A 27,453-nucleotide genomic window follows, 5' to 3' on the forward strand; every position below is an offset into this window, starting at 1 on the left:
CGGGAGAGAACTGTGATTAATAATGGAAGGAAAAGCTTCAACAGTTATATAAATGAATATAATACGCAACACCAAACTTGTCACTTTTATCAAATTTATTGCAAAAAGAGCACATACAAAAGGATAATATACAAGCCATGAAATCAAATGAAAATAAAAAACAGAACAGTTTGGGTTTAGCAATGCAACTCTTGACGTCGTCGTCATCATCATCATCATTAGTAGTAATAATAAATAAAGTACAAAATTCCACCACATGTGAATCTAACATTTACCCATAATATGCTCATCCATTTCTTCAGCAACACACGCATTACCATTAATGCACTATTGCTTTAATATTAATGATAAATAGTTCTATTTTCAGATAAAATATCCTATATTGAAAAACATTGCGCAGTCACGGCTAAACAGCAGATTTTCATACAAGGATGGCGGCAGCCCTTTCACTGGCACTTTTTGGGATATTTTCCTTCTCATCTTTGCTTCAAACAGCAACAAAAATGTCATATTTTTTCTGTTATAGTTATATGTTTTCACCATAAACTACTGAACCACTGAAACCTGAGACAACATGCTTTTTTTTTTTTTTAGAAAAGGTTGTGCTTTGAAATCCTTGACTTCCTTTCAAACGGTGAAAGAAAAGAGTCTGAGAAGGGAAATAAATACAAAAAAACAAAACTACACAGTGACACATGCCTCTTGTTACATTTTAATGCTCGGTGGTGACGACCCAACAGCTATTTTGAGCAGTTTGACTTGACTTTTTTGTTTTTCTTTTGGAGAAAAATGGCTTTTGTAGACACCAGTCAAATGTTCACGTCTTTGCTGTTTCATCCTTTTTTAATTAATTATGCAACCAATAAGGCATGGCGGCTTCATGGGCTGATTGTTATTGATGGAAATATCCCCTAATACTGAACATGAGGCACTTGTTATGCTCCCGTCTGAAACTTATTCCGAAAAAAGAAGACAGCAAATGAGCGCGCTTCACAGACGACCGTTATTAAGACCATAGTGCAAGGTGGAAAGAGCATGAAAATAAGAGTTTTGTGATAATAAAATCTTTTTTTGTTTGTTTTTTTTTGCCAGTGAGAGGGTTCCCTTTTATAAACAAGTCAGTGCAAAAAAAACCAACTAATAATTAAAATTCACACAAGGAAAAAAAAAAATCACTTCATTGCAGTTTGTGTACTACTTCACAGCATGAAGGGGGGGGGGCAGATTGCATTGAATGGAATGTAACCAAGATCCACAGCACCACATGGAGGAAGGAGAGAGAGAGAGAGAGAGAGATAGTAGGAGAGGGAGAGAGATGAAAGCAGGCTCGGTGGGCCTACAGACAGTAAACATCACACAGTCTAACAGCCGGGTTCACCTTTTCCCTTAACTTTAGTGTTCCGAAACAATTACAACTGCATGCAAAGCATTCCCACAGAAAACGATGCAAAAAATGAGGTAAAGGTTTTTTTAATAGCGTTTTTGTGTTATTTCTAAATAAATAAATTATGATTCAGTCACCCCCCCTCCAAAAAGAAGACTATATAAAATTAAAATTACATACTCACGATATCTACAGTTAGTAATAAATTATGATTGTTAAATACTTAAGGCATCTCAACTGACAACACCCTGTGTAAACTATGGAAACTTCATCACAGATGACGCCACTACTGCAGGAGACGGCGTCGACACTGGCAGTGCACGGGGCGGGGGCGGGGGTGGGGGGGGTCATCTGGGCCACGGTTATCCTTTACAATCACAGTGCATGAGACAGCGAGGGTCCTGAAGGCATCCTCAGCACACAAGTGACAAATCCACACCTTCCCCAGCCAGCATGAAAAGGGGGGTGGGTTTGTTCTAACGGCCCAAATGTTCTCCCTTTCGGTGTGTGTGTGTGTGCACTGCCAGAGCGAGCCTGCCTCCGTCGCACCACCACGTTCTACATGTTCTAGCAATACAGCATAGCAACCAGCATAGCAACCATGAGGGGAAGTCTGTCACACAAATACACGAACTCAACACGCAAGCTCCCCTGGCTGCCAAAAACACAGCAGCAGAATGAATCTCTACCTAAGACGCAGTACCGAGGGGCAAAAGAACAGATTCCTCATCATCACGTGTGCTTGTTCGTTAGGCAATAAGGTAAACATCAGAGGGTATCGTCGTTACACCAAAGCAGGGAGGGACGAACACGCGCTACGAGTCAGGGGTTGCAGCCACTGACGCTGTGCTCCTTTTCCCCCCTTTCTTACGTATATTCATATTTATTTATAGCCTGGGTTGGGAAGAGAGTCCCAGCTCAGATAATCGCAGTCATGCACAGCCATCTGCGTACCTTGACAAGCTGAAAATCCGAAGCTCGCAGCCCGCATCGCCGAGGAAGCATGCATTTTTAGTACAAGCTGTTCTGCTCTGGGCCCTGAGCCAGATGAGGGTACAGGTACAGAGGCAGCTCCTCCTACATCAGTCTGCTCTGCAGTACACCCTCGTTTCCTTTCCTCAACCCTGTTTTTTTTGGCTCCGTTGTATAAGCACTCATGCCGCCTTCATCCTACTGCAAGTTGACCTCGAAGTGTTGCTCCAAACACGCTTACATGTGCGCCAAGCATACACACTCTCATACACAAACACACACACATACGGGCCTGTGTGTCAGGCTTAAGCTACACCATAACAAAATGCAATTTTGGTAAAAGAAACACGCACTTTCTACCTAAATCAGACTTTTCAAACACGGGACAGTTCAGAAACACTGGGCTTCTGTGGCGGCTAAAGATACCTACTCACATGACGCCATCTCACATGACACCAAGCCAAGGTCAAATGTACAACCATATATTGCAACATGTCAAAGCTGCATGACAGAATTGAAACACTCAGCTAGCGCCCCCCCCCACCCACCCCCAGCCCGCGCGAAGGCAACGGCGCACCAGATATCACTTGTTGGTTACTGCTACGCTAACATACAAATGATCTTTAGGTAAACATGGCATCAGAGCATTTTTAGCTTTGAATATTCATTTTGATTGAAGAGACATATAAACATGTGCTTTTGTGTGTGTGTGTGTGTGTAGAAAGAGAGAGCGAAAGAGCGAGAGAGAGAGAGAGAGAGAGAGAGAGAGAAGGTAGCAAGCTTATCGTGGGGGTATGCGTTTGTCAGGAGATTAGGTCATGGCTTTGAGGACATGCTACAGATTCCAGTGCTACCTACAGTACAACACCACAACAGCGACGACACCCCACTTACAGCCAGCAAGCTACAGGTAAACCCTGTGTACATGAGTTCATGTGTGTGTTTGTGTGTTTTGGACTCCAGAGGGATGTGCTTCTATATAGAGAGAGCTCCTTGTGGTCTCCCATGCAGTTACTTATCCTGGCTTGGCTCAGTTAAGCGTGAGTCAGTAGGGTGGCGATGTCACATGAAGTCTGGAGACATTTGGCAAAGCACCCAACGGCTGTGGGGATCAGAGGGGAGGGGGTGGAGTAAAGCAGGAACCACACCGAGGTGATTGACAAGAAGGACGGGGGTGGGAGGTGAGGGGTTTAAATCTCATCAGCTGTCGGGGTTCAGCTGCGTTTCGATGTCAACCCGACAGATCGGACACTTCCTGCTGGTGGCCAGCCACTGGTCCACGCAGCCCTGGTGGAAGAGGTGCATGCAGGGTAATCTCCTGGGGGGACAGAGAGACACGGAGTCAGTGTTGGCTCTCTTCCTGCGGGTGGTTAAGTGGTCTTGAAGAACCTCTGACGCCAGCTGGGAGTTAATTTGGTTCACTGTGGCATGCAGATACAACTTCTGTTGAGTCATCAAGCCAGAGTGGCTGTCAGACAGCTGGATGCTGTAAACTGACCCTCTTCCTTCATCCCCAGGCACAAACCGCCACAGCAAAATTCACCCCCCAACTGCCGCGCACGCACGTCTTTGGAATCATTTACAAATTTGGCCTCTGGCAGATGATAAAATGCTCAATGCTAACAGGGCCTTAGCCGAGCTTTTAACACAAAGTCAGAGACAGCTAGCTTAGCTCTGCTCAAGAAAATACCCACTCACACTTTGAGACAAGTCTCACGTCTGCCAGACATTAGGGCTAAAGCTTGATTATGTTAGCACTGGTTGCTGAGACGGCAGTGACGAAGCTGCACCCTAATTTTGATATTTGAGGGTGGAGTGACAGGGTTGGAGGAGCATTTCTGACCTGACGTCTTCTCCGTCCTCCAGCATGGACAAGCAGATGGTGCATTTCTCGTCTACATCCGTTTCCTCCTCCTCCTCCCCGATCTTCATCTGCATGGGCTTTCTCTGCTCGCAGGACAAATTGCACAGCCCGGGTCAGAAAAGCCCTCACTCGGGACGGCTCCTGTGTGGTATTTTGCCCTACCTTCTTGTACTTGTGAGGAAAGGTGAATCTCTCTATGGTGGTTTGAACAGCTCCTCTGCTCACACTCCCCAGTCTGTCCTCCAACTGCAGCAGCTCCTGATCCACACAAGTGGACAGATGGGGGAGACATTTTTTAAACAAACCTTCTTGTTGATTCCGCTGCTTAATAGGTGAAAAGTCCATGTAAAAGGGAAAATTACCTCATAGCTTTCTCGCACCGCTGTTGCGTGCCTTGAAGGATTCAAACTTTGGAGGGCCAACAGGTGCAACTGGGGATAGGGGTAGTTTCTGATTTCATGCACCACCTGGAAAAAAACCCCATCTTTATCATATTTCAGCAATGGTGCACCTCCTGACGCTGATGCTTTGTTAGAATGAGTCTGTAAATGTGACTCATAATCAAGCCTATTTTTATCATAGGGTTTTTTTAGGAAACTGGAAGCCAAGTCAGTCTCTGTTTATACCCATAAAGCACATAAAGATCCTGTTCATGATCCCTCTAGATCTGAAAATGCTGCTGCCACAGATCATATGTTTGACTAGCATGAATAATGGACTGAATGTCCAACACACCACTTGTGCTGAGGATGTGTTTCTGGGGAAGTGGTGCATCCGAGGGGAGGCCAAGTAGTGCTGATAGTGCTGTGGAAGCTGCTGGAGCTGGTACTGGTGGTGGGGGAGGCCCGCATCAACGCTCAGATCCCTGTAGGCAGACAGACAGGCGACTAAACCAACCAACAGATGGCAGAGGGACGCATCCTTGGGTCCCGTATCTGATGGCGACTCACCAGTCGGTGCCTTCGGCCAGATACCGCTGCTGCTGCTGCTGCTGCTGCTGCTGCTGTTGATGATGCTGCTGCTGCTGCTGCTGTTGATGATGCGGCTGCGGCTGCTGCTGCTGCTGCTGCTGCTGTGTTATTGGCTGGGGAACATGGAGGGGAGCAGAGTACTCGTAGCCTGAGCGGAGTCTGTGGGGGTTCAGGGGAATTCGCTCCTGGGTTCTTCTGCCGATTACAGTAGAATGAATAATGATTTAAATATTTACACATTCATCATAACCGATTCTAATATCCTATTTATCACAGTCCAACATTTTTAAGCACATTTATCAAATATGAGTGCCTGAGAAACCACGATAGATATTTAATTACTTCATTTGACTTAATTTTTTGGGGGGTTATAACTTGTGGCATGAAAAACTGAAACCTTATTAAAGAACTACATTACCCACAAACACTAGCGAGAACTCACGACATCCTGATATGCAAATAGATATAGATTTTTTTTTTTTTTTTTTACATTGATCCAATTCCATTCAATTCATAGACTTTTGGGCCGTTCCGGTCCAGTACCTGGGTGGGTATCTGTACCTGGAATGCGGGAGAATCCTGCGGTGCTGCGCTTCGAGGAGCTGCTGCTGGATGAGGTATTGCTGGTGTAAGGCCTGAGGTAGGAATGGAGGCCCCGGGACATCCTGGAACTGGGGTGGTGCAGGCAGGGCAGTGAGGGGAGGATGGTGCGCCGGGGGCAGATGCGTGGCCAGGCCCGTCTGAGGCGGCTGACCTGCGTGTCCTAGTGAGAACTCTGCTGAGATGGGGGCCTGGGGGGAGCCCAGGTGAAAGTGTCGGCAGGAGGTAGCGTGGCTGTGCTGATGCCTAGTGAAGTGTGCTCCTACGGGAGATAACGTGAGCTGTCAGAACGAGCCTGTAAACACCCGCAGACCCAGACGAAGTCACAGAGCGAGGGATGAAAACAACACCCACCATCACTCGCACGGAGACAGTGTAAAGATGGGAGGAAGCGGACACAGAGAGACACGGCAGCAGATGGAGGACGGACAGGGACCCCCCGGGGAGAGGCAGCTATACCCATGCAGAGATTACACCCAGCGGCCTGTCTCCACACTCATCGTACAGCCAGCAGGAAGGACGGGGCTCCATTACTAACCTGGTGTGTTTCCAAGCTGAACACTTTGTCTGTGTCTGTGTGTGTGTGTGTGTGTGTGTGTGTGGTCTCCTCCATTTAATAAGCTCTAAACTGACAAATAGCCAACTGCACTTTTTAAAGCCTTCCATAGCAACAACCAGTGATGATCGGCCTCCGTTCCCTTTAATATGGGTGGTAGAGGAACACGTCCCACTGTAGCAACCTGGTGTTGCACACAACAATCAACATGAATCACAGTGAATCCACAAAAAGGAGGGCAAGAAGAAGCCTTTTCCAGTCGGGGCTTGGACACCGTGTTTTATTTGAGTCTGACATTCTGGGAATCTGCAGGCTTTTTTCTTTTTTTCCCTCGGCATCACGTTATTGACGGGGGTATTGATCTTCTCATCTGTTTGCCCCAAATGTCAGACCTTTCTTTCAGTTATTGTTCATATTTCCACGTCTGTTGTTCAGCCTGCGGGTGCGCGGAGGCGCTGAACCCTGAAAGGCTTCGGGGAAATATCATTTGGCTGAGGAATTAGAGCAGAAATGTCAGCCTGGTGGTTTGGGTCAGGGAAAAAGAAGAGCTGCAAATCACTTTGGTGGCGGGCTAAGACGGGCGCCACGCGAAGCTTCGGGGGAATATCGGATTATTTGTCTGCGAGCTCTCTCACAGCGTGAACCTCTGACATTAATATTTGACATATTGCAGCGCTGCCAGCGGGACCTCAGACTGGTTGTGTCTCTGGCTTTCAGAAAATGCCTCATTGGTGCAACACACACACACACACACACGCACACACACACACACACACACACACACACACACACGGGCTCCTGCACAGGCAGCCCCTCCCCCACGGTGCGGCTGCGGCATGGTGTCCCTGCGTGAGTGGCAGCCCTGCCCAGCAGCAACTGCTGCAGCCTGACATGGAACCTGCCTCTGCCCCCCCCCCACACCCCCCTCCAGCTCCCACCACTGCAGTTCCACAACCAACCCCCCCCCCCCTCTCAAAAGATAATCCTGTTTCCTGCCTGCTGCTCCGGCCTTCATCGCCACCGATGAGCGTGCACCGATGAGCGTGCACTTCAGGTGTTCTCTGCACCCCCCCGGTGAGCAACGCGGGAGAGGCGAGGACGCAGATTTATCAGAGCAAAGGCGGAAAAAGCGTCTCCAGCGCAGCTGCTCAAGTCTGTCGCTGCTACTTGTGGGGAAAGTTGCAGAGTCTCCGGACACACGCACCTCGTGCACGCACAGAAATAACCCGGAGTATTTCTGGGAACAGATGCAGGACTCGGCTGCTGGGAAGGGAACAGCGAGACTTTCAGTAGATTGAAAGCTAAAATTTAACAGATCGATCAGCGAATGACCAAAGCATCCCAGCGCATGGGCTGAATATGTGCTTAAATGAATATTTTAAGAGTAAATTGGAAACTATCAGTTTTGGTGGGTGTTTCATCCAGGAAGTAGCCTGACCTTTGCGAGCTTTGCTTTTTTCCCCCCAGCCTGATGTGACCGTTGCGCTATTTTGTTTAAATTGGCTATTAAAAATAATAATAATAATAAAAAAATCTAATTTCCTGTTGAGGAATTACTGGCGCCGAGACCTTAACTGCAGTCACGTGACCAACTGTCATGGTCACCCGAGGTCAACCCGAGCAGAAACACTTTTCAGATAGAGGAGATAAGATGGGAGGGAGGAAGTGGAAGGGACGCGCTCGATCGTCCCTGAAAACCACCGTGGTGTTAATGGAATCGTCCTCCCTTGAAGCGTTATTTTAAAACTGTTGACTGTGCACAATGATAAACACACTGAAGCAAGGCTGAGTGATATCACACATCCGATTCACCCCCACGCCGCCTGCACCAGTCGTTTATATAATGTCCATTCAAAATATTGTTCCTCAGCCTGCATGTTTAGGTGTTTACAGAAAACCAGTCAACCCATCACGTTGACAGTAATATACAGAAATATCACATTAAGCGTTTGTTTGCTTGATACTATAAATGAACTTTCCTCTTAGGAATGGTTAGACATGGGTTTCATTTGACACCAAAAGTAAGCAGAGCATCAACTTGGAGAAACTCCTAATGACAGCTGAGGAATGGGAGCACATAAAAGTGAGGGGGGGGGGCACCATCTCTGTGACAGCACGGTTGGGGGAGGGGGGGACACATGGAAAAATCAGCAAAAAGCACACTGAAGGTTAGAAAGAAAACTAGAGTCTTTATTGGAAAATTAGTAGTAGGTGTGGCACTGTGCGATAATAGTAATAATAAGAGTAATAGTCTTTATGTAACCAGAGATATACCATGCAAATAATCCCGAAGGCAAGGCCTGACCATGCTCTCTGTAGGGTTAACAGAACAGAAGCAGCATCCAATGAGTAGATGTGTATGCTTACAGCACATTTCAGTACAGCAGGGACAACTCTACACATAGTTTACATTGGAATCTGCTGTTTAATGTGAAAAAAAAGTATAAAATGACCATGCATTAGGTTCTAATACAAGAACATGAGGTAGAAAAACCACAACCAAAGAATAAAAAGACATTTTCAGTCTAAAAAGGAGCTCTACACCAGTGCAGGATATACACATTCCTGTAAAATGGATAGCATTCTGGAGGCGTCTGAGGAGACTTGAGAAGGGGGGGGGGGGGGGGGGGGGGGGGGGGGGCTGTGGATGACAGTGGAAATGGGGATTTTTCTTTTTAACTGCCCCCCTCCGCCAAAAAAAAATAAAAAATAGACACGAGCTTGCCAGTTTGTGACTGACAAAATCAATTTGGCTGGCAGGAACAAAGGCTTTCACACATGGATGGGATTATGAGCGGCCGTCTGGACAGCCCTTTAACAGGTGCAGCGGGCTGGAAAAGGTGGAAATAACATCACACAAACCGCCGTGGTTGCTACCGCCGACGCCTGCGGTCCGTCGGCAAATTAGTGGGCCGAATTACTGCGGATGCAGGTGCATCGTCGGCGACAAAAGCTGGTGAAATGCACCTTTGCACACAGGGAATGGAGACAATTCTTTTCTTTTTTTTTAGTTTGTTCGATCAAGCCTGGCTGTAATCGAATCTGGACGTGGGGGGGAGGAGGGAGGGGGTCAAAATGTATCCACTTTACAGAAATTTACAGCAGAATGTAGTCTAGTCACACTGAATGGGAGAATCACAATGACAGTCTGTAGTAAAGTCTAATGCTACAATGGGTTATTCACTGAAGAGCAACATGACAGTTTAAATAAAGACAAACTTCTCTACAGAAGGTGTTATTCTTTAGTCTGTTACACAGAAGGATACGGTATGAGTGGGAACTCGGTTTTTAATGCCAATGTCGTCTTCAGATGGAAAGAGGAAATGAGGAAGAAGGGGTTCACAATACAGCTAGATGCAGAGAACAGGCAGAGGCTACGGCAGACAGCAGCAGATGATCGTTAGCTACACAATGGAGGGGGACAAAGGTCTGAGAAATGCGGAATGTAGAGCCAGCCTCCATACTATGGAACAGGAAAAAGAACACAAATAAAAGCACAATGAAATCATTGGTGCTACTGCATGTACTTTTAACAATGCAAGTCAAATCACTACAACCCCTACAACTATTATTATTATTATTATTACATAATCAACACAGACAGCCTACTGCATTGGATGGTGACGTTATTATTGCGTTGAGATTTATGCAATCGAGCTGATTTTATTTATTTTGGACGGTGTCCTTTTAGGTTTGGGGACACGAATTCCACCATTTTAAAGCCTATTTAGAAGCCTGCCAGAGCCCCATTCGGGATCAGCAAACTCGATGCCAGCGGTACACAAAGGAGCAAACGTCCCTCGTCATGTCATCGCTGCTCATCTGCCTGACAGGGTTTGCTAAAGACGAGCTATTAAAAATGACCGGGGTGTTATTCAGTAGCATTAGCTGCTGATGCCTTCGCCGGGAAACAAAAAACCCCCCCAATAATAATAAAAAATGAAATGCTGCAAGCGCACGTAAACACCACAGTCAGGGATCAAGCGGAGCACGCTAGCGCCGAACGCCGAGCACAGCTGAGGATAAAGAAGGGGCGAAAACGGGGCTGCCGCTTGACAGCTGCGGTCATTGGAAGCGGGGAACGGGCCCCGAAATGCCCCGACACGTGTGGCTTTAGTGGGATCAGTGACTTCAGTCGAGCCGAACACGTTTCCCTGCTCGTTGGGCGAAATGACGCCGCTGCGCTCCGAGCAAAAAGGCTAATTTCGACTGTCGCGATAAAGCTGCGAGCAGCGTTCTTGCTAGCAGGTGTCTGCTCTGTTTACGTCGTTAGAACGGAACATTAATGAGGGAAATTGGTTAGGGGAGATTATTAGGTGGAGACAGCCATACCTCTGTTTCTAACTGAGCCGAAGACGGGGAGAACCAGATATCCAACGTGTACTAACACCATCCTGGGTCCGTCTTTGTTGTGTGGGTAGCCAGAGAGACAGATGGTCCATGGAAATGATCCTCTCCAGTTCTGGGCATATTCAAATGAACAGACTGCGCTGACTACGCACACGAAACGAAGCGACCAATCAGCGGAGCCCCTGACTCAGGGCTCTTTGGTAGTCCACCAATGAGGTGAGACATGGGCGGGGCCATCGAGCTTTACTGTTTATTTAGGATGCGAAGGGGATGGGGAGAGTAAATAAAAGTCACAATATTAAAGATTTTATGTTGAGAGATTACTTTGGTGAAAGCGGAAAACATGTAATTGAAGGTAAGAAGTATCTTTGGAGGACAGGGATAGTACATTTAGAGCAGTTTCTTGGAATTGATCACTATTTTCAGGTAGGTCTTTGACATGGCTCGTCTGTATGACATTTTTCCTCAAAATAAACCTTAAAAAATAGGGTCAATATGAAGTTGAGATTGAGCTGACTCATCTTTTTATTTTAGTACAAGACAGGAACACAGCAGCAGGACAGTGTGTCCATTTCGAGTTGCAGAGGAACATTCTGAGAGCAGTTCACACCAAGCACGGCCTGTTCTGAAAATCTTTCTAAGCACGAAGGGGGGAGAACAGATGGGCATGGGCAGGCCTGAGGGGGTCACAAAACTCTTAGTCCCATATGTCCCTGTCCTGTGTTTCCCACCATCTTTAATGCTTTAAGCCTGCAGTGCTGCACAAAGAGCCTTTCACCACTGATTTGCCATCAGGGCTCAATCACTTCATCCTCATTAAAAAAAAATCTTAATTCAAGACAGATTTCATGCTTTTCCTATCTATGTTTTTAACACAGACACGCCTGCCTGAACCTACATTTCATATTTTGTAAATTCTCATGACCAGACGGGTCCAATCGTTTGTCTGTTAAAGAAATACTGAGACTCCAGTTGAACCTACTAGGTCAAACATGAAATACAGAAGATAAAAGGTGTCATTCGGAGATTATGCAAAACCCGGGACTCGTTAATGAACTCTGCATATCTTATACTGGCTCGAATAAGAGCCGATACTTCTACTCGAGCAGCATGGCCTGAGCTCCATCCTCAAACAATAAGAAGACATCTGCAGGAGGAGCTATTTCCGGCTTTTGAGAGCGAGCCAGCGTGCTCGCTGCTCTCTGGGGCACTGCTGCCCAGTAAAAATTAGCATACAGCTGATGTTCCGCCCCAGGGTGAAAAGAGCTGGCTAAAGGGCTTTGATTTTATAGAAGGGCCTCTGCGGGCTGAATTGCTGCGCGCTCTCTTTTGTCTTCTGTGTGTGAACTCCATATGTCCCCCTAGTGGCAGGTGTCACCATGCGACCTTTGACCCGGCACAGCACGTTTGCAAGTGTGGGTGAAGTTGTATTGTTCACGGCGAGGCAGTTGTCTAGACTGTTTGGCTGCAGAAAAAAAAGGCTTTACCTCTATTGTTGTTTCACACTCTTGTGTAGAGCTATTTTTAATCAGCATATAAACATACCAGGAGGAAAAAATAACCAACAAATACAAGAGCACTCATTAAATAATGCTATTTATTTAGAATTAAAATATTTTTTGTTCTACATATAGAATTTCAAGAACTTGTAAAAGCAACAAAATAAACTTTTTTTTTGTTAATTCAAAATACTGACAGTAAATTAAAACAAAATAACAGAAGAACATGGTTAAATTATTGATGAGAATAATATTGGAGTTGAGGATGCAGGCGTGACCAAACATGCTATGTGCAACTGTTGAGTATCGTCGCCCTATTTTACTACCAAACAGCTGTTACTAAGGGGGTTTGTAGCCTTTAATAATAAACACAAAGCTGATCTTTGCAAGCGGAAGTGGTCAGGTAAAAGAATGCAGCAACTAGCAGCAATCTGGGTGAGAAAAGAGAAAAAGAACTGGCCTAAAGACAAGAAAATAAAAATACCCTCACATTAAAATCCTTTTGAGTTCATTTCACAAAGAAATACCCCAACTTCCCAGCAAAGAAATTTCAGAGAAGAATGGAAGATAACAAACTTTATGGAGACTTTGGTTTCATTTTATATTTCCTTTTCCCTTCTGTGACCAGCAGAGGTAAAGTTGCTTCCACCTTTCAAGCATCACAAACCAATCCAAGTGTTTACGCAGCGTCAAGTTGGAACATAAATGTATAAAGAAAATGACCAGTGTGGCTGCAGACGACGAGAGCAGAGGGCAAGAGAGTGAGCAGCTCCTGAGGATCAGGGTACAAACAGTTCATACAGTAAAACTCTTCTACAAACTCACATGTGGTTCCTTTGATGTGGGTACTAAATTCACATCATTATTAAAATATTTACCGGAACAGCAAAACGCACTGCTTTGTAAGGTACAAGAATATGCTTTATACTATTCTGAAAGAAAATAGTGCACATTTCAAGGCATTCGTTGCTTAGCAGTACTGAAAACCCCCCTCAGTTGTGATAAAGGGCTCTCCAGAGGTTTAAAGGTGTTTGCAGGGTCATACATCTGCTGACCAACACATCGCCTGCAGACGCTGTAGAATCCAGCTCAAACGTGTCCACCGCACACATCCCTCCCGCTGTGTCAGTGTGTCTGCAGTGGTTAACTGCGAGTGTGCAGTCGAGTTCAACTCCTGTTAGTAAGCAGAAACTAAACTGAAATTAACGAGCGCACTAGAAACATGTCTGCCAACATCTGTGATGGAGGAGGAACTGAGGTATCAAAGAAAGGTACGGTATTGCTTTCATTTACAGGTGCGTCGCTCTCACATACACTCAGTTTACGTGCTGTGTCACCATAACAACTAAAGAAACTAGGAAAACACCTCAGTAGAATGGCTTTCATACATGATTCAGTTAAGGAACAAACAAAAAAGCTTCTCTGGAGCAGGAAGAGTGGGTGAGCCGTCGCAGGGGGAGACTGCAGCTATTTCAGCTCTAACATGGAGACGAGAGGGGTGAGGAGTGAGAGGAAGGAAGAGTCGCCACGTCTTCAGTGTCAAGTCCTTTAAAGTAGGTATTTGTGTCCAGCGTCCTCGTCCAGTGTGAGGTCCACGACTTCAGGCGGGGAGACCCAGTTGGGGTGGGGGGCAACAGTAGTCCAGAGCTGGGGTTGATTTGTGCTGTTTAACTGCTCCACTGAATTCTCCTTCCATGAGGAGAGGCTCTTTATCACCCCACCACTGGGATGGGCACATCTGGAGAGGGACAAAGTGGGAAGTTGTTTAAAAAAAAAAGACAAAAAAAGGCGTCAGTGAAAAGAAAGAGGTCTCCCGTCCGTCTTTTACCGTGCTTTCTCTTGCACGCCTACTATTTCCACCTCGCTGTCGGAGGACGCCACGTTGATCTGGCCCTTGAGATGAGCGCCTTCCTTGCGCGACAGCGCCGCCTCCACGTGACCTGAAACAAACGAGAGAGCGGGAGTCACACGGCGAGAGGAAGAGGGGACCCTTAGAGCATCGGGCCTTTCCGAGAGACCGCCGAGAACAGTGATGGAAAGATGGCGGCGCTGCGGGGAGGTCTGACAACACAAAGTGTGGAGCTGAGCACGACAAAGGAAGATTCTAGAAGTATACGGAGCATTCTCCCCTGAGGGGATGGTGCTCAGTGAGGACCCTCTCGCCTCTCATTGCCCTGTCTTCACTGGGAGCAGTGGAAATTATCAGTTTACCGGGTTTGTAACTGACCTGAAAGGGAGCTCACAGCTCTTATACACCCAGAGTGAGCTGCCAAATCCTGGCCTCTGTGCGTTTTTAGCTCATGCTTTATCACCGTGGGCCGGACTGTCTCCACACTCATACTCTCCTGGTCTGAATCAGTGTCTGAAATATCATAGTGACACACTACTGGAGGCCCGTCTGCAGAGAACAAAGAGAACACTTCATTATTCAAATCAAGCCTGAAGAAGAGGAAGGCGTGAGGGATTCGGACGCCGCCGCACGGCAACACGCTCAACGCCAGCTTCTCAGCAGAAGAGCTACACAATTTAGACTTTTGATGGTCTTCATTTATTGCTTTTAAAATAGCCATTCACATAAAAACTACACAAGGTTACAGTCAATACAAAAGAGTCGGAAATGGCGCGGGAACAAAACCTAAAGGACGAAGGATTAGCAATGTGGAAGAGTGGGAAAGATTAGCATTGTTCTAGCCTGGAAGGGACCAGGGAAGATTAACCTAAGCACTTCCTGATATTAAGGCCAACTTCATGGGTACAAAATGAGTGTAAACCAGGATAGCCTCTTTGGTAAACAATGGACTGTCCTCGGGGTTGTTCCATGTTTAGACTGTACGCTCCATCCTCCCTTTATTGTGTTTGTACCTAATCAGGCCATTAGAACAAGATGCAAACCATCTAAACCAAATCAAGTAGGCAGAGACAAAGCAACTAAATATTCAAATGTTTCATCAATCACCGTTGACCAGCATGAGCGATGCTACACCCCGCACGCATGCTGCTGCTGGTGAAAACTAATGTGGTCTCGCACATTTCTTTCTATATACAAATATAATCACATGCAAACCGGATATGTGAGGGGGACAGTCATATGACTACATCTACACACAGAAAATGGAACATTTAATATCCTAACTAGAAATATGAGAAGGCCGTAGATTCAGAGTGTTAGTGTTGGGAGGTGGGCTAGCATTGTCAAGTAGCATGAGGGGAGGCGTGGAGGAAGACGGAACACCTCAAAACCACAGGATCTGAACCACAGAAGGCCACTTGTCACCCGGGTATTAGTAAACATTAACCATGCACCATACTGCAGCTGGACTACCGCTATGTACTGGTTAGACTGGTGCTGGAGCTGCTGAATACGGTGCCTTGCTGGGAAGATCAGTGCAAAATAAAAGATTCACTGGGTGACTGATGAAGAACGTGAGGCCATTGCAGCTGCAGCTTAAGGCCACAACAAAGGAGCCCGAATCTAGCGCACATAAATAGGCAACTTAAAAGAAAAAAGTCATTTTTCCTTCATTCGTCACTGCAGAAAACAGCAATATCAGCGATGATTTTAAGGGATAAAATAAGACATTTGTTTGTAGAACATTTTTAAAACCATGTGTAGAATGCATACATTTATAGGCAGATCTCTTCTCTTCAGTAAAGCTATGCCACCAAAAAGGTCATCAAGTCCAAATATGAATACAGCAGTGTTGACCCTCATTGCTAAAGAAAACAAGATGATGCTCTGTCTTTCGGCGTCAAGTTTCAATAAGAAGATAAAAGCTATCAAGCAGCAGCACCTCACATGGCACAGTCTATTCCCTAGACTGATCAGATCAAAATCATCGACGACTGTGTTTGGAGAGAAAGAACCTGTGGTTTTGTATTGAGATACAATACCACAGGTGCTACAGAACCCGGAGAGGAGTGAATGAAGATATCACAGTGATTCAGCGCCGTTAGAGACGCTGGGTTCAGTTTAAATGACGCGTCGAGGGCGCTGAAACATGAGGCGTGACAGCCATGGCTGCCGCTTCTCCCGTGGTGGGATTGAAACAGTTAAAGGGAAGTCCGATTGTAACCTAGACATTCAGGAGTTCGGGGTCAGGAACAGCTAGATTTCCATTCTGAGTGACGGCTTCAGGTAGGAGGTTGTTGTTGATGGGGGTGGGGTTGAGACTGCTGCTCTCCTGTGCCATCATATAGGCAGCCATCGTCTCTGCAGACTCTGAAGATGGCAGGTAGGAGCTGGGGGGGGACGGGCGTGGCTCGTGAGAGGGGTGCTGCTGTCCGTCTACAGCGTCGCTCGAGCGTTTGGAGGAGTCGTCGCCCGAGTCGAGGTGCGCCAGCCTCTCCATCCAGACGCGGAAACGCTCCTCGGTCTGGCGTTGCATCGCAGCAAAGCGTGTCATGGCCTCCTCCAGAACGCTGCCGATGCCATTCCTGTCCCACGTGCCGCTGTCCAGCAGCCCGTGAATGTGGGCGCCCACTCTGGATCTCTCCGCTGAACGTCTGAAGCCAGCTTTAAAGACATTGAGGCCAAGCCATAAGAAAACACAGTGGCACTGTCATGCTTCGGAGGTGGACTTTGTATTAAAAAGAAAATGAGGTTGATTCTGGTTACGTGCAGATTAATTCTTTCATGCTGATGAACTATATCATGCAGTTCTAGCACTCGAGTCTTTAGACAGGATGTAAAAAATGGTCAAAATCACTGAGTGTACTAAAAATCCCTGCAGTACGATAACTTTAGGAGTTAGTGGACTGACTCGGGAGGATTTAAGGATCCACTGGCTGCAAAAATCATATAATAAGGCCAATAAACAGCTCCGTAGATATGTTTTAGATAATCTATCTTCTCCTGCTCTCTGCAAATCTAAACAAATCAGACAAACACCTCACAGAACTAAAAGGTAACTCCAGACTGAACTGGCACAATCCTTGAGACGCAGTCGCCTAAAGTCCCGACAACCCAGAAGGATTGTGTTTCTTATTGTAAAAAAAAAGAGTAACAAGATCAGCCTGCGCCAGTGTGTGAAACCGAGATGCTGCGGTGTCAAAAACTCAACGAAGCATTTCGACCAGCACCAAACCTAAATCTGGCTCAGATCTTCAACAGAACCTGACGCAGAAGACGACCACCTACTCACCTACTCGACTCAACGGTACCATGTGCAAGTCAAACAGTCGGACCCAGACGAGAGGAACACTAAAGCAGCAGTCTCACACTAGGCCAAAGGCCGAGGACACAAAGCGCTCACTTGTTAAGTTTTAGGACACAAAACGGGACTGCAACACATATCAGATGATATCACGTCGCAGCTTGAATGGCTGCCCTGTAGGGGTCCGCAGCATAAACCAGACCCAGACAACACTGCATTGCTAGGCCAGACCAGACCCGTCTAACTACACAGCATAGGTAAAGCAAGTCCGTCAGGCTACGTTCACAGTGCAGGTCTTCATGCTCAGTAATGATATGTTTTTCTGCTCAGATCAGATTGTTGTCACTCACATTTTTGACTATTCGGACACGGGGGCAGAGGTGAGACTCTCACACTACTGATTTACACGTGTTTGAATAATCTGTTGTTTAAAAAAACACAACATGTGACTCGGTTTGTCTTCGGAACTCTTTCCCCAAACCTCTGCTCTCGTGGTGGTGCTAATGCACCAAACCCGTGTTTGGCAACCACTGAATGCCAAAAGGTTTATGCGCATCACCATGGCAACCCATTGCCTGAGGTTGGTAGGAGAGACTTACAGAGAGAAGCAGGACACCTTTAGGGTGTCGTGATGATCTTTAGAAGCTGTGTGGGATTCATTGGTAAAGAGCCACATCCCATAATCATTGGGACTCTCATCTCAGTGCTGGCACCTAGTGACAGCTACAGGGACTTTGTCAACACAAAAGGTCTTTAACGTCCACCTCAGTGCTGGGTGAGCTTCCATTCAAAGGATGAAATCAAACCGGTGTGTTCTTGTCAGAGTGACCTCAACGGGACACTCACACTGGTCCTTTTGTGTGAGACGGAACCACAGGTTCTCCGTCCAATGTGGGGGACTGTGAAGAAAGTCCGGACTTTTTGAAGTGCAAAAACTCCTTTTACTAGTGATTTTATTGTCTACACTAGTGGTGGCTGATAACACCAACACCTTTCCCACCAGATAACCATGATGCTAGCTTGGTGCTGAAGCCAGTGCTTAACTGGTTCCACCCTGGTGCCTCGTACAAGTAGCACTTCTCTTCCTTAGGTCAAAGGCCAAGTGGAGCCAAGTCAGACCAACATTATGTTAGTCTAAAACACGATCATGTGATCCTACGAGCGCGCTCCTGTGTGCTTGATAGCGCACTAACCAACTGACTGGTCTTACATCGATTATCTTCCAGTGTGGCTGTAGCTTCGCAGGTGTTCGCTGTGTCTTTAGAGACAGTTTTTCAATTCAGTCCGACAAGGGCAACAATCCAGCAGGTTTTCTTTCCTACCAGGAAGACATCCCAGGTGACCTGGTAGGTCACAGAATCGACCTGGGTTACAGCCTTCAAGGTCCGTTTCCAACGCCCCCATTTTAAACCAAATCTGTCACCTCAAGCATTTTGACAGCGCAAAGATTTACGGAATGTTTATATAGTTAGAATATGCATGGAAGCTTATGGGATGTCTACAGCCCAGAGCTCGCTCTGGCTCGGGTCACCCTTGCCGGGCCGGTATACAGGAGAGGCTCTGGACTAACTAGGACCTGGTGACGCCATAATCTGACGATCCTGCAGAGGCCCAACAACCAACTCAGGAGAAACTCTCTTTAAAAAAAACCCCGGTGGACATCCTATGGGGCGTTTACCAAGTGTCAATCTCTGGCCGTGACGTTGGACATGACCTCATCGGTGCACATCTGCAGCAGTGGCTCGTGAAGCCTGCTGACACGGGCAAACCGTCTCCGGAGCAGCACATTTACAACTGTCGGTGAGGCGTGCACCATCTGGTAACCCGTCTTTCAGGAGACTGAAAGGAACAAGGACGTCTCTGAAAGACAAAAGACTAAACTGGAGACCAGCAACAAATATGACGGGCCTGCCGTGCACTGCACAGCATTTGTGAAGAACATGGAGATAATTTCATGGCTGAGCTCCCTGACGAGCAGACGCACACTGAGCCGCCTGCACAGGCAACGTCCATGTGACTGCAGACAGACATCAGAGCAGCTTCACTGAACCACCTGAACAATGCAGACTGTGCCTACTGGATGGCAGCAGCAGCTTCTACCACATGTACGGTGAGGGTTTCAACAAACACACTGAGACCAACCTTTTATTCTCATCTCTTCCCTCTGTGGCATTTGTGATGAGCATAAATAAATATATATTTTATATGTAGACACATCATACAAAGACAGTTTGTACAGAGGGGTCAGAGCAGTATGTATGTATTCATGTGAGGCATAAGAAAATATGGACATTTGAACATTTCACATGTGTTTATTCACACAAATGGGCTAAATGTAAAAAAAATGCTTTTAAGATGTTAACAAAAGGAGAAAAAAATCTAGGTGCTGTTGCTGTCTGCATAAAAAGGTGGGGAGTCAAATCTTTCCATCTTCATTTCTGTAACATCCCCCATCCCAGAAAGGACGGCGCCCCTTCAGACCCACAAATGTGCTTCCTGTTTCATCCATCCTCTGGACGTCTTGGAGCAAAGCAGCTTTGAGGTCCCGGTCCCTCCTGGTCTGCCCCAAAAACCTCTCCTCTGATCTCTCAAGATATTTATCACGTCAGTGGTACAATCCCACCTTCTTTTACCTGTGTAAAGCAAAACAATGAAACAGTTAGGAGACACGTCCACATTACACAACAATGCTAAACTTGGTGATGCGGGCACTATAAACAATAATCTGCATGGTGTGTACGTGCACGGGGCCCTCTGAACAAATACCTGATCAGGCCTGATGAGAAGAGGAAGAGGTGGTGGAGCTGCAGGTGAACAGCCGTGGTAACTCGCAATCTGGGCAACAACTCTGGAAAGAACAACCAAGAATCTGTGCTATAACTTCACGTGTTCTCCCTAACATGGTTATCTACCCATCTACTGTTGCATGCACAAGTCAGCTACTCAGTTCAGTTCCTGCTTTTATGAAGCCACCCAGAAAACATTATTTGAGACAATACTCATGTGACAAAAATGTTACTGTTAGCTGATTGCTAGCATACTGCGAGCTAACCCGGGTATTAGTAAATGTGTGTATCTCTCTTTAATCTGCAAAGTTGACTGTTTGTGAGCTCTGAAAGGGTTTGAGAAACAAAACTTACCAGTATCATTTGCTGCTGTTTGAACAGTGGACTCGTCTGTATGTGAGAGCAGCACGTCTGTGGCTGTTGTGGACAAGTTCAGTGCATCAGCGCGCCTGTCCCCCGAGTCCAACAGGTCGAAACGTGGGATTGTCCCTGTTCTCTTCTCTGGTCTCTGAAGTCCTTTTATACCTTTTTCAGTCTGTTCTGAAGCTGGTCACGGGTCCCACCGTAGCATCGCCCTTTGCAGTTTCTCAAACACCAGCTTTGAGCTTGGACATTGGGTGAAGAACCATGTCAAAAAGCTCTGGGACTCCTCTTCAGTCGACTGATACTTGAAGCTGGTGGCTGCGTGGAACCTGTTTGGAACCAGTTTGGCCAGTGCTCAGGAGGTGGAAAGACAAAGAATCCGTGCCAAGCCTGTCACTGCCTCCGGCCCTGGAACTCTGGTGGAAGTTCCTCCGAAGTATCAAAATATGGACATGTCATCACAACCGTCCCCGTGGTTCTGTCTTCAGACGCTGTAGCAGGCCGGTCTGAGCGGTTTCTAACGGCAACACATCTGTTCAAAGGTTCCTGCAAGTCCATCGCGGCCAGTTTCCACAACAGTTCCTTGAATACTTTGCCACTTCCCGTATTTTCTGCCTTCGAGGGGATGCAGGACACTCGTATCCTTCATTCCTTGAGCATGAAATGAGTGTCGCCATGACTACGAAAATGCTGCTCGTTTCCGCCATTTTTGCTGCTGGTCGCCATGTTTGTTTTCTCTCCCTCTCCAGTTTATGTTGCTTAAATGGCCATGTAAATGGTCCAAAGCTACAGTTATCCAATCATAATTGCTAGTAATAGTTTTTCACTGTTTAGACAGGTCACAAACAAAGACCTGTAACCAAGCAGAACCTGCATCTGAGAAAAGATGTAAAAGAAAGAAAAAGACCAGACCTGGGTCTCACATGGACCCAAAAAGCTGATGTGCACCACTTCTGCCTGCAGTGTGAACGAAGCCAAACAGCTCTCTTGTTAAAATGTAGAACATATGATATGGGACACCACTGCAAATCCGATTATATCACATCATGACTAGAACGGCTGCCCTCGAGATGCTCACAGCATGCAGATGAGACAACACGGTGCTGAATTACTATCTGAATGGGCATGGACCCATCTAACTAGAGAGTATGTAAATGCCAATAAATGATGGAAATGATAGAAAATAACCAAACACAAATATAGAAATACCAGTTCCACGCTGGTATCACACAGACATAGTATGGCCTAATTCTATGTTCCCTCTTTATGTCCTAAATAAAGATTTGATTCGAGTTATCTAATAATTTAGTCCACGTAAATAAGCTCTGTGATTGTATCTAATACTATCAAATAACCTAAAAGTTCTTGTTACCACATATCATTGTTGTCAATGATATGGGAAGTGGTTACAACTAGAGGGTGGACAGTGGTATTACCGTGTTACAAGCATGTGTAGTGTACATTGGCCATTACCTGAAATGTCCGTCTTGATTGTCTTGCTCCCGCCTGAAGTGTCATCGTCTTCGTCCTCAGAAGAGCTGGTGCTGGAGTCGCACGTGAGCTCACTGTCACTAGTGCTGCTGTCCTGCAACAGGTTATACTTCTTCCGTGCTGCTGCCTCCCGCTTTTGCCTCAGCAAACGCATTCGCTCCTTGTGTTTCTGGCTCCGGTGACCTTTGACCTTTAATAACTTGCCGTTGGTTTGTTTTTCGTGTGCTCCCGCCGCTACGACGGCGGGCTGACAGCGGTTTTTCTTTGCAGCCATTGCATTAGGGGGCATTTCACTCTCCGAGTGTGACCTTCGAGACTTCCGTCCCCCTGCTGCAGCTGAAGATGCTTGTTTTTCTGTGGTTGGACCGGCATCATTTTCAGCTTCCATGCGGCCTTCTTCTTCTTCTTCTTCACCTGCGCGAGGAGCAGCACGTTCGTCTCCAGATGACAACGTGTCCGAGTCTGCGAGATGGCCACTGGATGATGGAGAGAGCATGCAGGGGTTTGAAGAGTCACTTTCATAGGCATGACGTGATGCAGGCTTCTCGCTCCCTACAGAAGCATGCTGCGACTCTGCAGAGTCTCCGCGGAGCTCTTTCATTAAGCAGGGCATAGAAAGAAGGCTCTGCTCGCCCTCTATGTCCGCCTCTTTTTCCCTTTGGGGTGAGCTGGTCGTGGTGGTCGTCTCAGTTTTAGTGTGGTCATCCTGTTCCCCCGGGGTGGATGAGGTGGCTAACGGGGCTTCGTCAAGGCACTCGGCATCAACAATTTCCTGTGCCTTCTCTGAATCAGCCATCTTCATTTCAGTTGAGCCCAGAGCCCAAAGGTCCAACAAGTATGGACCAATGTGCCTGGATCGGAGCTCGCTTACTGAAACTGAAAACATGTAATTACAATTTAGAGGTGGAAACTGAGCAAGAAGCTTTAAAAAAAAAAAAAAAAAAAAAAGCCCTGGAAATTGTCCGACAATCCCAGCATGAGACAGAATGAAATATGAACTAGCAAAGACAAAGCCCCTTTTTCGTTGTGAGTCTCCCTCCCTCGTTCTATATTTATTAAACAGAAAGTGCTTTAACGTGCTGGACTCAGTGGCTCCTGTGCAACAAACAGGACTGCTGAACACACAACACAACGGTGCATTAGGTGCTTGCAGAAATCATGCTCCATTTGCTCCCAAGTTACAGACGCTTGAAACTCGCGACTGCCAGCGGCAAAATAGGATTTAATTTTCAATGCACTTTAATTTTTATATAGTCTGGGTATGACAAAGTCATACTTCCAGTGTGTAATAGGAGCCACGAATGGAATACTTTAAAGAGGCGAACATTCGTGAGTACGGTGGCTCGTTTACAGACACTACTTTTAGCTACGCAACAATGCTAACCTCGGGCATAACCTTACACTCTACAAACTTGGCGAGAAGGCGAGTCATGGAAAAATATCCCGGTTGCAGGACAGCTGCCTTGCAATATCTATAAATGGAAGCATATGAACTATTCCTGAGACGAATGGCGCAGGATAGCAACAGCGATCTGATAATCTTATCTCAGGCAAAACGATAGCCAACTTAGCAAGTAAAATGGGCTGCGCTAATTTCAGTTGGGACTCACCGTTGCTTCAGTTATATTTTTCTCTTCCCAGCGTCATTCGATAAACATTTTAGGTCAACCGAAGTGCGAACGGGAAAATGCGAGTCACGATGCAGACGCAGCACACAAATCAAACACTTCTCGACAACATTCAGAGATTTGAATGTGTTTTTTGGCGCAGTGCGCTCGCAGCTCCGCCAGCGCTACGTTAGCCGTTAGCCACCAGCTGTGTGTCTAGTTTAAAATGTCTCCGTCAGCCTCTCACAAAGATACATGCGCAACTTCCGGCATCACCTCGCAGACGAGCGCCCCTGTCGGCCGAAATGAGAATAGATGTAAACGGAAAAACAATGGTTCGTACATTTTTAGACATTTAACGTAGGGATATACACACGTTATAAACGAGGGGTGGATTAGAAGTTCTCTTAAAGTTAATGCTGGTAAAACGTTAAACGATAGCCACGAGTTAATCCAAACTATATATATTATATCTTAAATAATTATTGTGTGAGATAAATTACTGAGCACAATATTTTTTTAAAAAGCACACAAAATGCATTAACACATTTCAAATCAAATAGTGAACGTTTTTATTTTGAAGTACTTCCGGGTCACAGCGACCTTTCTACAAAGCGTCACCGTGTCCGCCATCCCTCTCTCTCCGCTCCGGAGCAGAATACACACAGAAGGACACCAACATGTTGTCTGTGCGCGTTGCTGCGGCCCTTGCCCGCACCCTTCCTCGCCGGGCTGGGTTTGTAAGTAGCTCTAATCTCGCCGTTTTCGGTTTTTGTCGACGTGTTGCACCAATTTATGATGTTGCTCGAATGAATCGCCGAGGAGGTGTTACAATTTCTTGCACACGTATTTGGACCGGAGGACACCGGGCCCTTCACGGGTTAGCTGGCTTTTATACGTGTCGGAGACACACACACAGACACACTCATTAAATTGACGGGCAATGTCTGAAAATGGCTACATTTTAAAAATGTCCGGTGTTGGGAGATAAAATATGTAGGTGGGTAATTGAAGGTCAGTTTTGTCGCTTCGTGCTAGCTTTTTCTACTAATGTAGATTGAAGGGGCAACAACTTGGTAACAATTTGCTCATGATTGTGCCAATTGCATGAAAGTTGTAACTATTTCCTATATTTTTGACAAAGCCAGCAGTTGTGTTCACTTAGAAACGGTAATTGCCATTTTCAGTTTGTAGACAAAATATATCAATGCTGTGCGATTATATTAGATACAGAGAGATGGTTTTATTTTTGAGTTTACTTTCAAACTGCTGTCCTCGTTTATTCACTTTGGATGAACAAATGTCACTTCTGTTGTATGAAAGGTGTCCAGGAACGTTGCTGCAGCATGTGTAGCAGCCAAGAATCTGCACACTGGCCGCCCTTGGCTGCAGAAAACAGGTCAGTTATACCAACTGGAGAGGAAAACGCACATTTTTACACGATACCATAGGTGCAAGTTAGTGGAATCTTCTCACTTTAAATTTTCCATCCATTAAAGGCACAGCCGAGGTGTCTTCCATTCTTGAGGAAAAGATTATGGGAGCTGACACCAGTGCTGACTTGGAAGAGACTGGCCGCGTGCTGTCCATCGGCGATGGTATTGCCAGAGTGTACGGCCTCAGGAATGTGCAGGCTGAGGAGATGGTGGAATTCTCATCTGGACTGAAGGTGAAACTCCCAGTGCATCATTTAGTGGTTGTGCTAGTAGTTGATGCTAGTATATAAGAAGAGATTAACCTCTGAACTGCCTCCCCAGGGTATGTCTCTCAACTTGGAGCCTGACAACGTTGGTGTTGTGGTCTTTGGTAACGACAAACTGATCAAGGAAGGTGACATTGTCAAGAGAACAGGCGCTATTGTCGACGTGCCCGTTGGGGAAGAGCTCCTGGGCCGCGTGGTGGACGCTCTGGGGAATGCCATCGATGGAAAGGTAAAAACGCAAAGACGATATAAGGTCAAATATTGGCGGTAAACATTTTCTCTTAACTTGTATTTGTGGTGTGTTGTAAATGACAGGGTCCCCTTGGCTCTAAAACCCGCAGACGTGTGGGTCTGAAGGCCCCTGGCATCATCCCCCGGATCTCTGTGAGGGAGCCAATGCAGACTGGCATCAAAGCCGTGGACAGTTTGGTGCCCATTGGCCGTGGGCAGCGTGAGCTCATTATTGGAGACAGACAGACTGGGTATGCATCAGACAGACGGCGTTGCTGCGTAAAGTACATTCGGTGCTGATCATCATATCGAATTTTGCATCGCAGCAAAACCGCCATCGCCATCGACACAATCATCAACCAGAAGCGCTTTAATGAGGGCACCGATGAGAAGAAGAAGCTGTACTGCATCTACGTCGCCATTGGCCAGAAGAGGTCCACGGTGGCTCAGTTGGTGAAGAGGCTGACCGATGCCGACGCTATGAAGTACACCATCGTGGTGTCTGCCACTGCCTCCGACGCCGCCCCGCTGCAGTACCTGGCCCCGTACTCGGGCTGCTCCATGGGGGAGTACTTCAGAGACAACGGCAAACACGCCCTGATCATCTATGACGATCTGTCCAAGCAGGTGAGTTTGTCTGAGCGGATTGTTTCATTTTGGGTTTAACCAGTCACAACCTGCGACAGTTCACGTCTCCTCCGTCGGCAGGCCGTCGCCTACCGTCAGATGTCCCTCCTGCTTCGTCGTCCCCCCGGTCGCGAGGCTTACCCCGGAGACGTCTTCTACCTGCATTCCCGTCTCCTGGAAAGAGCCGCCAAGATGAATGATAATTTTGGGGGCGGCTCCCTGACAGCTCTTCCTGTAATCGAGACCCAAGCTGGTGACGTGTCGGCCTACATTCCAACTAATGTCATCTCCATCACAGATGGGCAGGTTAGCTTCTGACCTCTTGGATTCAGTCAAATCTCGCCTCCCAGTCACTAAATCTTGTTCTCCTGTTCAGATCTTCTTGGAGACTGAGCTGTTCTACAAGGGCATTCGTCCGGCCATCAACGTGGGTCTGTCTGTGTCCCGTGTCGGATCTGCTGCCCAGACCAGGGCCATGAAGCAGGTTAGCTGCCTTTGTGATCGCCTGTTTCTCAGCTGTGTTTTTAAACGGGGATTTCTCAGTGGAGAATCTTCTGTCACCAGGTGGCTGGTACCATGAAGCTGGAGCTGGCCCAGTACCGTGAGGTGGCTGCATTCGCTCAGTTCGGTTCGGACTTGGACGCTGCCACTCAGCAGCTGCTGAACCGGGGCGTCCGTCTGACAGAACTCCTCAAGCAGGGACAGTACTGTGAGTGTCGACGTGGTGAAGCTCACACACGCTGTCGGAATCTGTTCTGACTTCTGTTCCTCGTTCAGCTCCGATGGCCATTGAGGAGCAGGTAACGGTCATCTACGCCGGTGTGAGGGGCCACCTGGACAAAATGGAGCCGAGCAAGATCACCAAGTTCGAGAAGGCCTTCCTGCAGCACATCCTGAGCCAGCACCAGGACCTGCTGTCAGCTATCAGGTACGTTTTGGACCAGAACCCAATTTGTTTTGAGATTTCTGCTGATTTAATCATTTTTCTTCTTCTTCTTTGTAGGGCCGATGGCAAAATCTCTGAGGCGTCCGATGCTAAACTCAAGCAAATTGTGTTGAATTTCCTTTCCAGCTTCGAATGAAATTTGATGTGGTTTTTGTCGCGTGCGCATAGTTAGGCGCCAGATGTTACCTTCATGAACAACAAAAATTCAAATGGCACTTGATCTTTAATGTACAGTTGTCTTTCAACAGAATAAAATATTCAACCAGGTTTCTTGTCTGAAACTTTACAAGTTTTTGATTTACTTGAATAAATGAACAATCTAACCACAGTGCCCCCTGTCGGTAGAGAATT

The 27,453-nt window shown here is 46.7% G+C and overlaps 3 protein-coding genes across 5 annotated transcripts; 1 reads left to right on the forward strand and 2 right to left on the reverse strand.

Moving 5' to 3' along the window:
* Window positions 1-80: 80 nt before the first annotated feature.
* ark2ca (arkadia (RNF111) C-terminal like ring finger ubiquitin ligase 2Ca) lies at window positions 81-10,861 on the reverse strand. Its single transcript, XM_057018741.1, has 8 exons — window positions 10,680-10,861; window positions 5,753-6,053; window positions 5,171-5,386; window positions 4,956-5,085; window positions 4,583-4,687; window positions 4,383-4,478; window positions 4,200-4,303; window positions 81-3,674 (listed from the first exon to the last, which is right to left on the reverse strand). The coding sequence occupies exons 1-8, from the start codon at window positions 10,738-10,740 to the stop codon at window positions 3,557-3,559; spliced, it is 1,131 nt and encodes a 376-aa protein (XP_056874721.1). The 5' UTR covers window positions 10,741-10,861; the 3' UTR covers window positions 81-3,556.
* A 2,895-nt stretch (window positions 10,862-13,756) lies between these two features.
* ark2n (arkadia (rnf111) N-terminal like PKA signaling regulator 2n) lies at window positions 13,757-23,828 on the reverse strand. Of its 3 annotated transcripts, none has more exons than XR_008947638.1 (4): window positions 23,600-23,828; window positions 21,972-22,865; window positions 14,025-14,594; window positions 13,757-13,934 (listed from the first exon to the last, which is right to left on the reverse strand). XR_008947638.1 is itself a non-coding variant. In XM_057018740.1 (4 exons), exons 2-4 carry the CDS (start codon window positions 22,789-22,791, stop codon window positions 19,979-19,981), a joined length of 906 nt encoding a protein of 301 aa, XP_056874720.1. In that variant the 5' UTR covers window positions 22,792-22,865; window positions 23,600-23,828; the 3' UTR covers window positions 19,482-19,978. The 3 variants fall into 3 exon arrangements, 2 of the variants coding, with proteins under 2 accessions (XP_056874719.1, XP_056874720.1); XM_057018740.1 differs by lacking the exons at window positions 13,757-13,934; window positions 14,025-14,594 and adding exons at window positions 19,482-19,982; window positions 20,116-20,197; XM_057018739.1 differs by lacking the exons at window positions 13,757-13,934; window positions 14,025-14,594 and adding an exon at window positions 14,722-16,709.
* A 347-nt stretch (window positions 23,829-24,175) lies between these two features.
* Window positions 24,176-27,369, forward strand: atp5fa1 (ATP synthase F1 subunit alpha). The gene is made up of 11 exons (XM_057018735.1): window positions 24,176-24,336; window positions 24,920-24,995; window positions 25,096-25,265; window positions 25,354-25,527; window positions 25,614-25,780; window positions 25,856-26,156; window positions 26,238-26,462; window positions 26,533-26,640; window positions 26,721-26,865; window positions 26,934-27,084; window positions 27,160-27,369. Exons 1-11 carry the CDS (start codon window positions 24,277-24,279, stop codon window positions 27,236-27,238), a joined length of 1,656 nt encoding a protein of 551 aa, XP_056874715.1. The 5' UTR covers window positions 24,176-24,276; the 3' UTR covers window positions 27,239-27,369.
* The last annotated feature ends 84 nt before the right edge of the window (window positions 27,370-27,453 follow it).

This window comes from Takifugu flavidus, chromosome 20 (assembly GCF_003711565.1).
Source record: "Takifugu flavidus isolate HTHZ2018 chromosome 20, ASM371156v2, whole genome shotgun sequence".
NCBI classification, from domain to species: domain Eukaryota; kingdom Metazoa; phylum Chordata; class Actinopteri; order Tetraodontiformes; family Tetraodontidae; genus Takifugu; species Takifugu flavidus.

What these genes read in the sequence shown, in the direction of transcription:
- atp5fa1 (XM_057018735.1), top strand. Translation starts at nt 24,277, where the DNA reads ATGTTGTCTGTGCGCGTTGCTGCGGCCCTTGCCCGCACCCTTCCTCGC. An exon ending in CCCTTGGCTGCAGAAAACAG is followed by an intron (nt 24,996 to 25,095) that starts GTCAGTTATACC and finishes CATCCATTAAAG; the next exon opens with GCACAGCCGAGGTGTCTTCC. An exon ending in CCTCAAGCAGGGACAGTACT is followed by an intron (nt 26,866 to 26,933) that starts GTGAGTGTCGAC and finishes TTCCTCGTTCAG; the next exon opens with CTCCGATGGCCATTGAGGAG.
- ark2ca (XM_057018741.1), bottom strand. Translation starts at nt 10,740, where the DNA reads ATGGTGTTAGTACACGTTGGATATCTGGTTCTCCCCGTCTTCGGCTCA. An exon ending in CGGCTCAGTTAGAAACAGAG is followed by an intron (nt 6,054 to 10,679) that starts GTATGGCTGTCT and finishes TATCTCCCGTAG; the next exon opens with GAGCACACTTCACTAGGCAT. An exon ending in CGGTGCGAGAAAGCTATGAG is followed by an intron (nt 4,479 to 4,582) that starts GTAATTTTCCCT and finishes TGTGTGGATCAG; the next exon opens with GAGCTGCTGCAGTTGGAGGA.
- ark2n (XM_057018739.1), bottom strand. Translation starts at nt 22,791, where the DNA reads ATGAAGATGGCTGATTCAGAGAAGGCACAGGAAATTGTTGATGCCGAG. An exon ending in AATCAAGACGGACATTTCAG is followed by an intron (nt 16,710 to 21,971) that starts GTAATGGCCAAT and finishes ATGTCTTTAAAG; the next exon opens with CTGGCTTCAGACGTTCAGCG.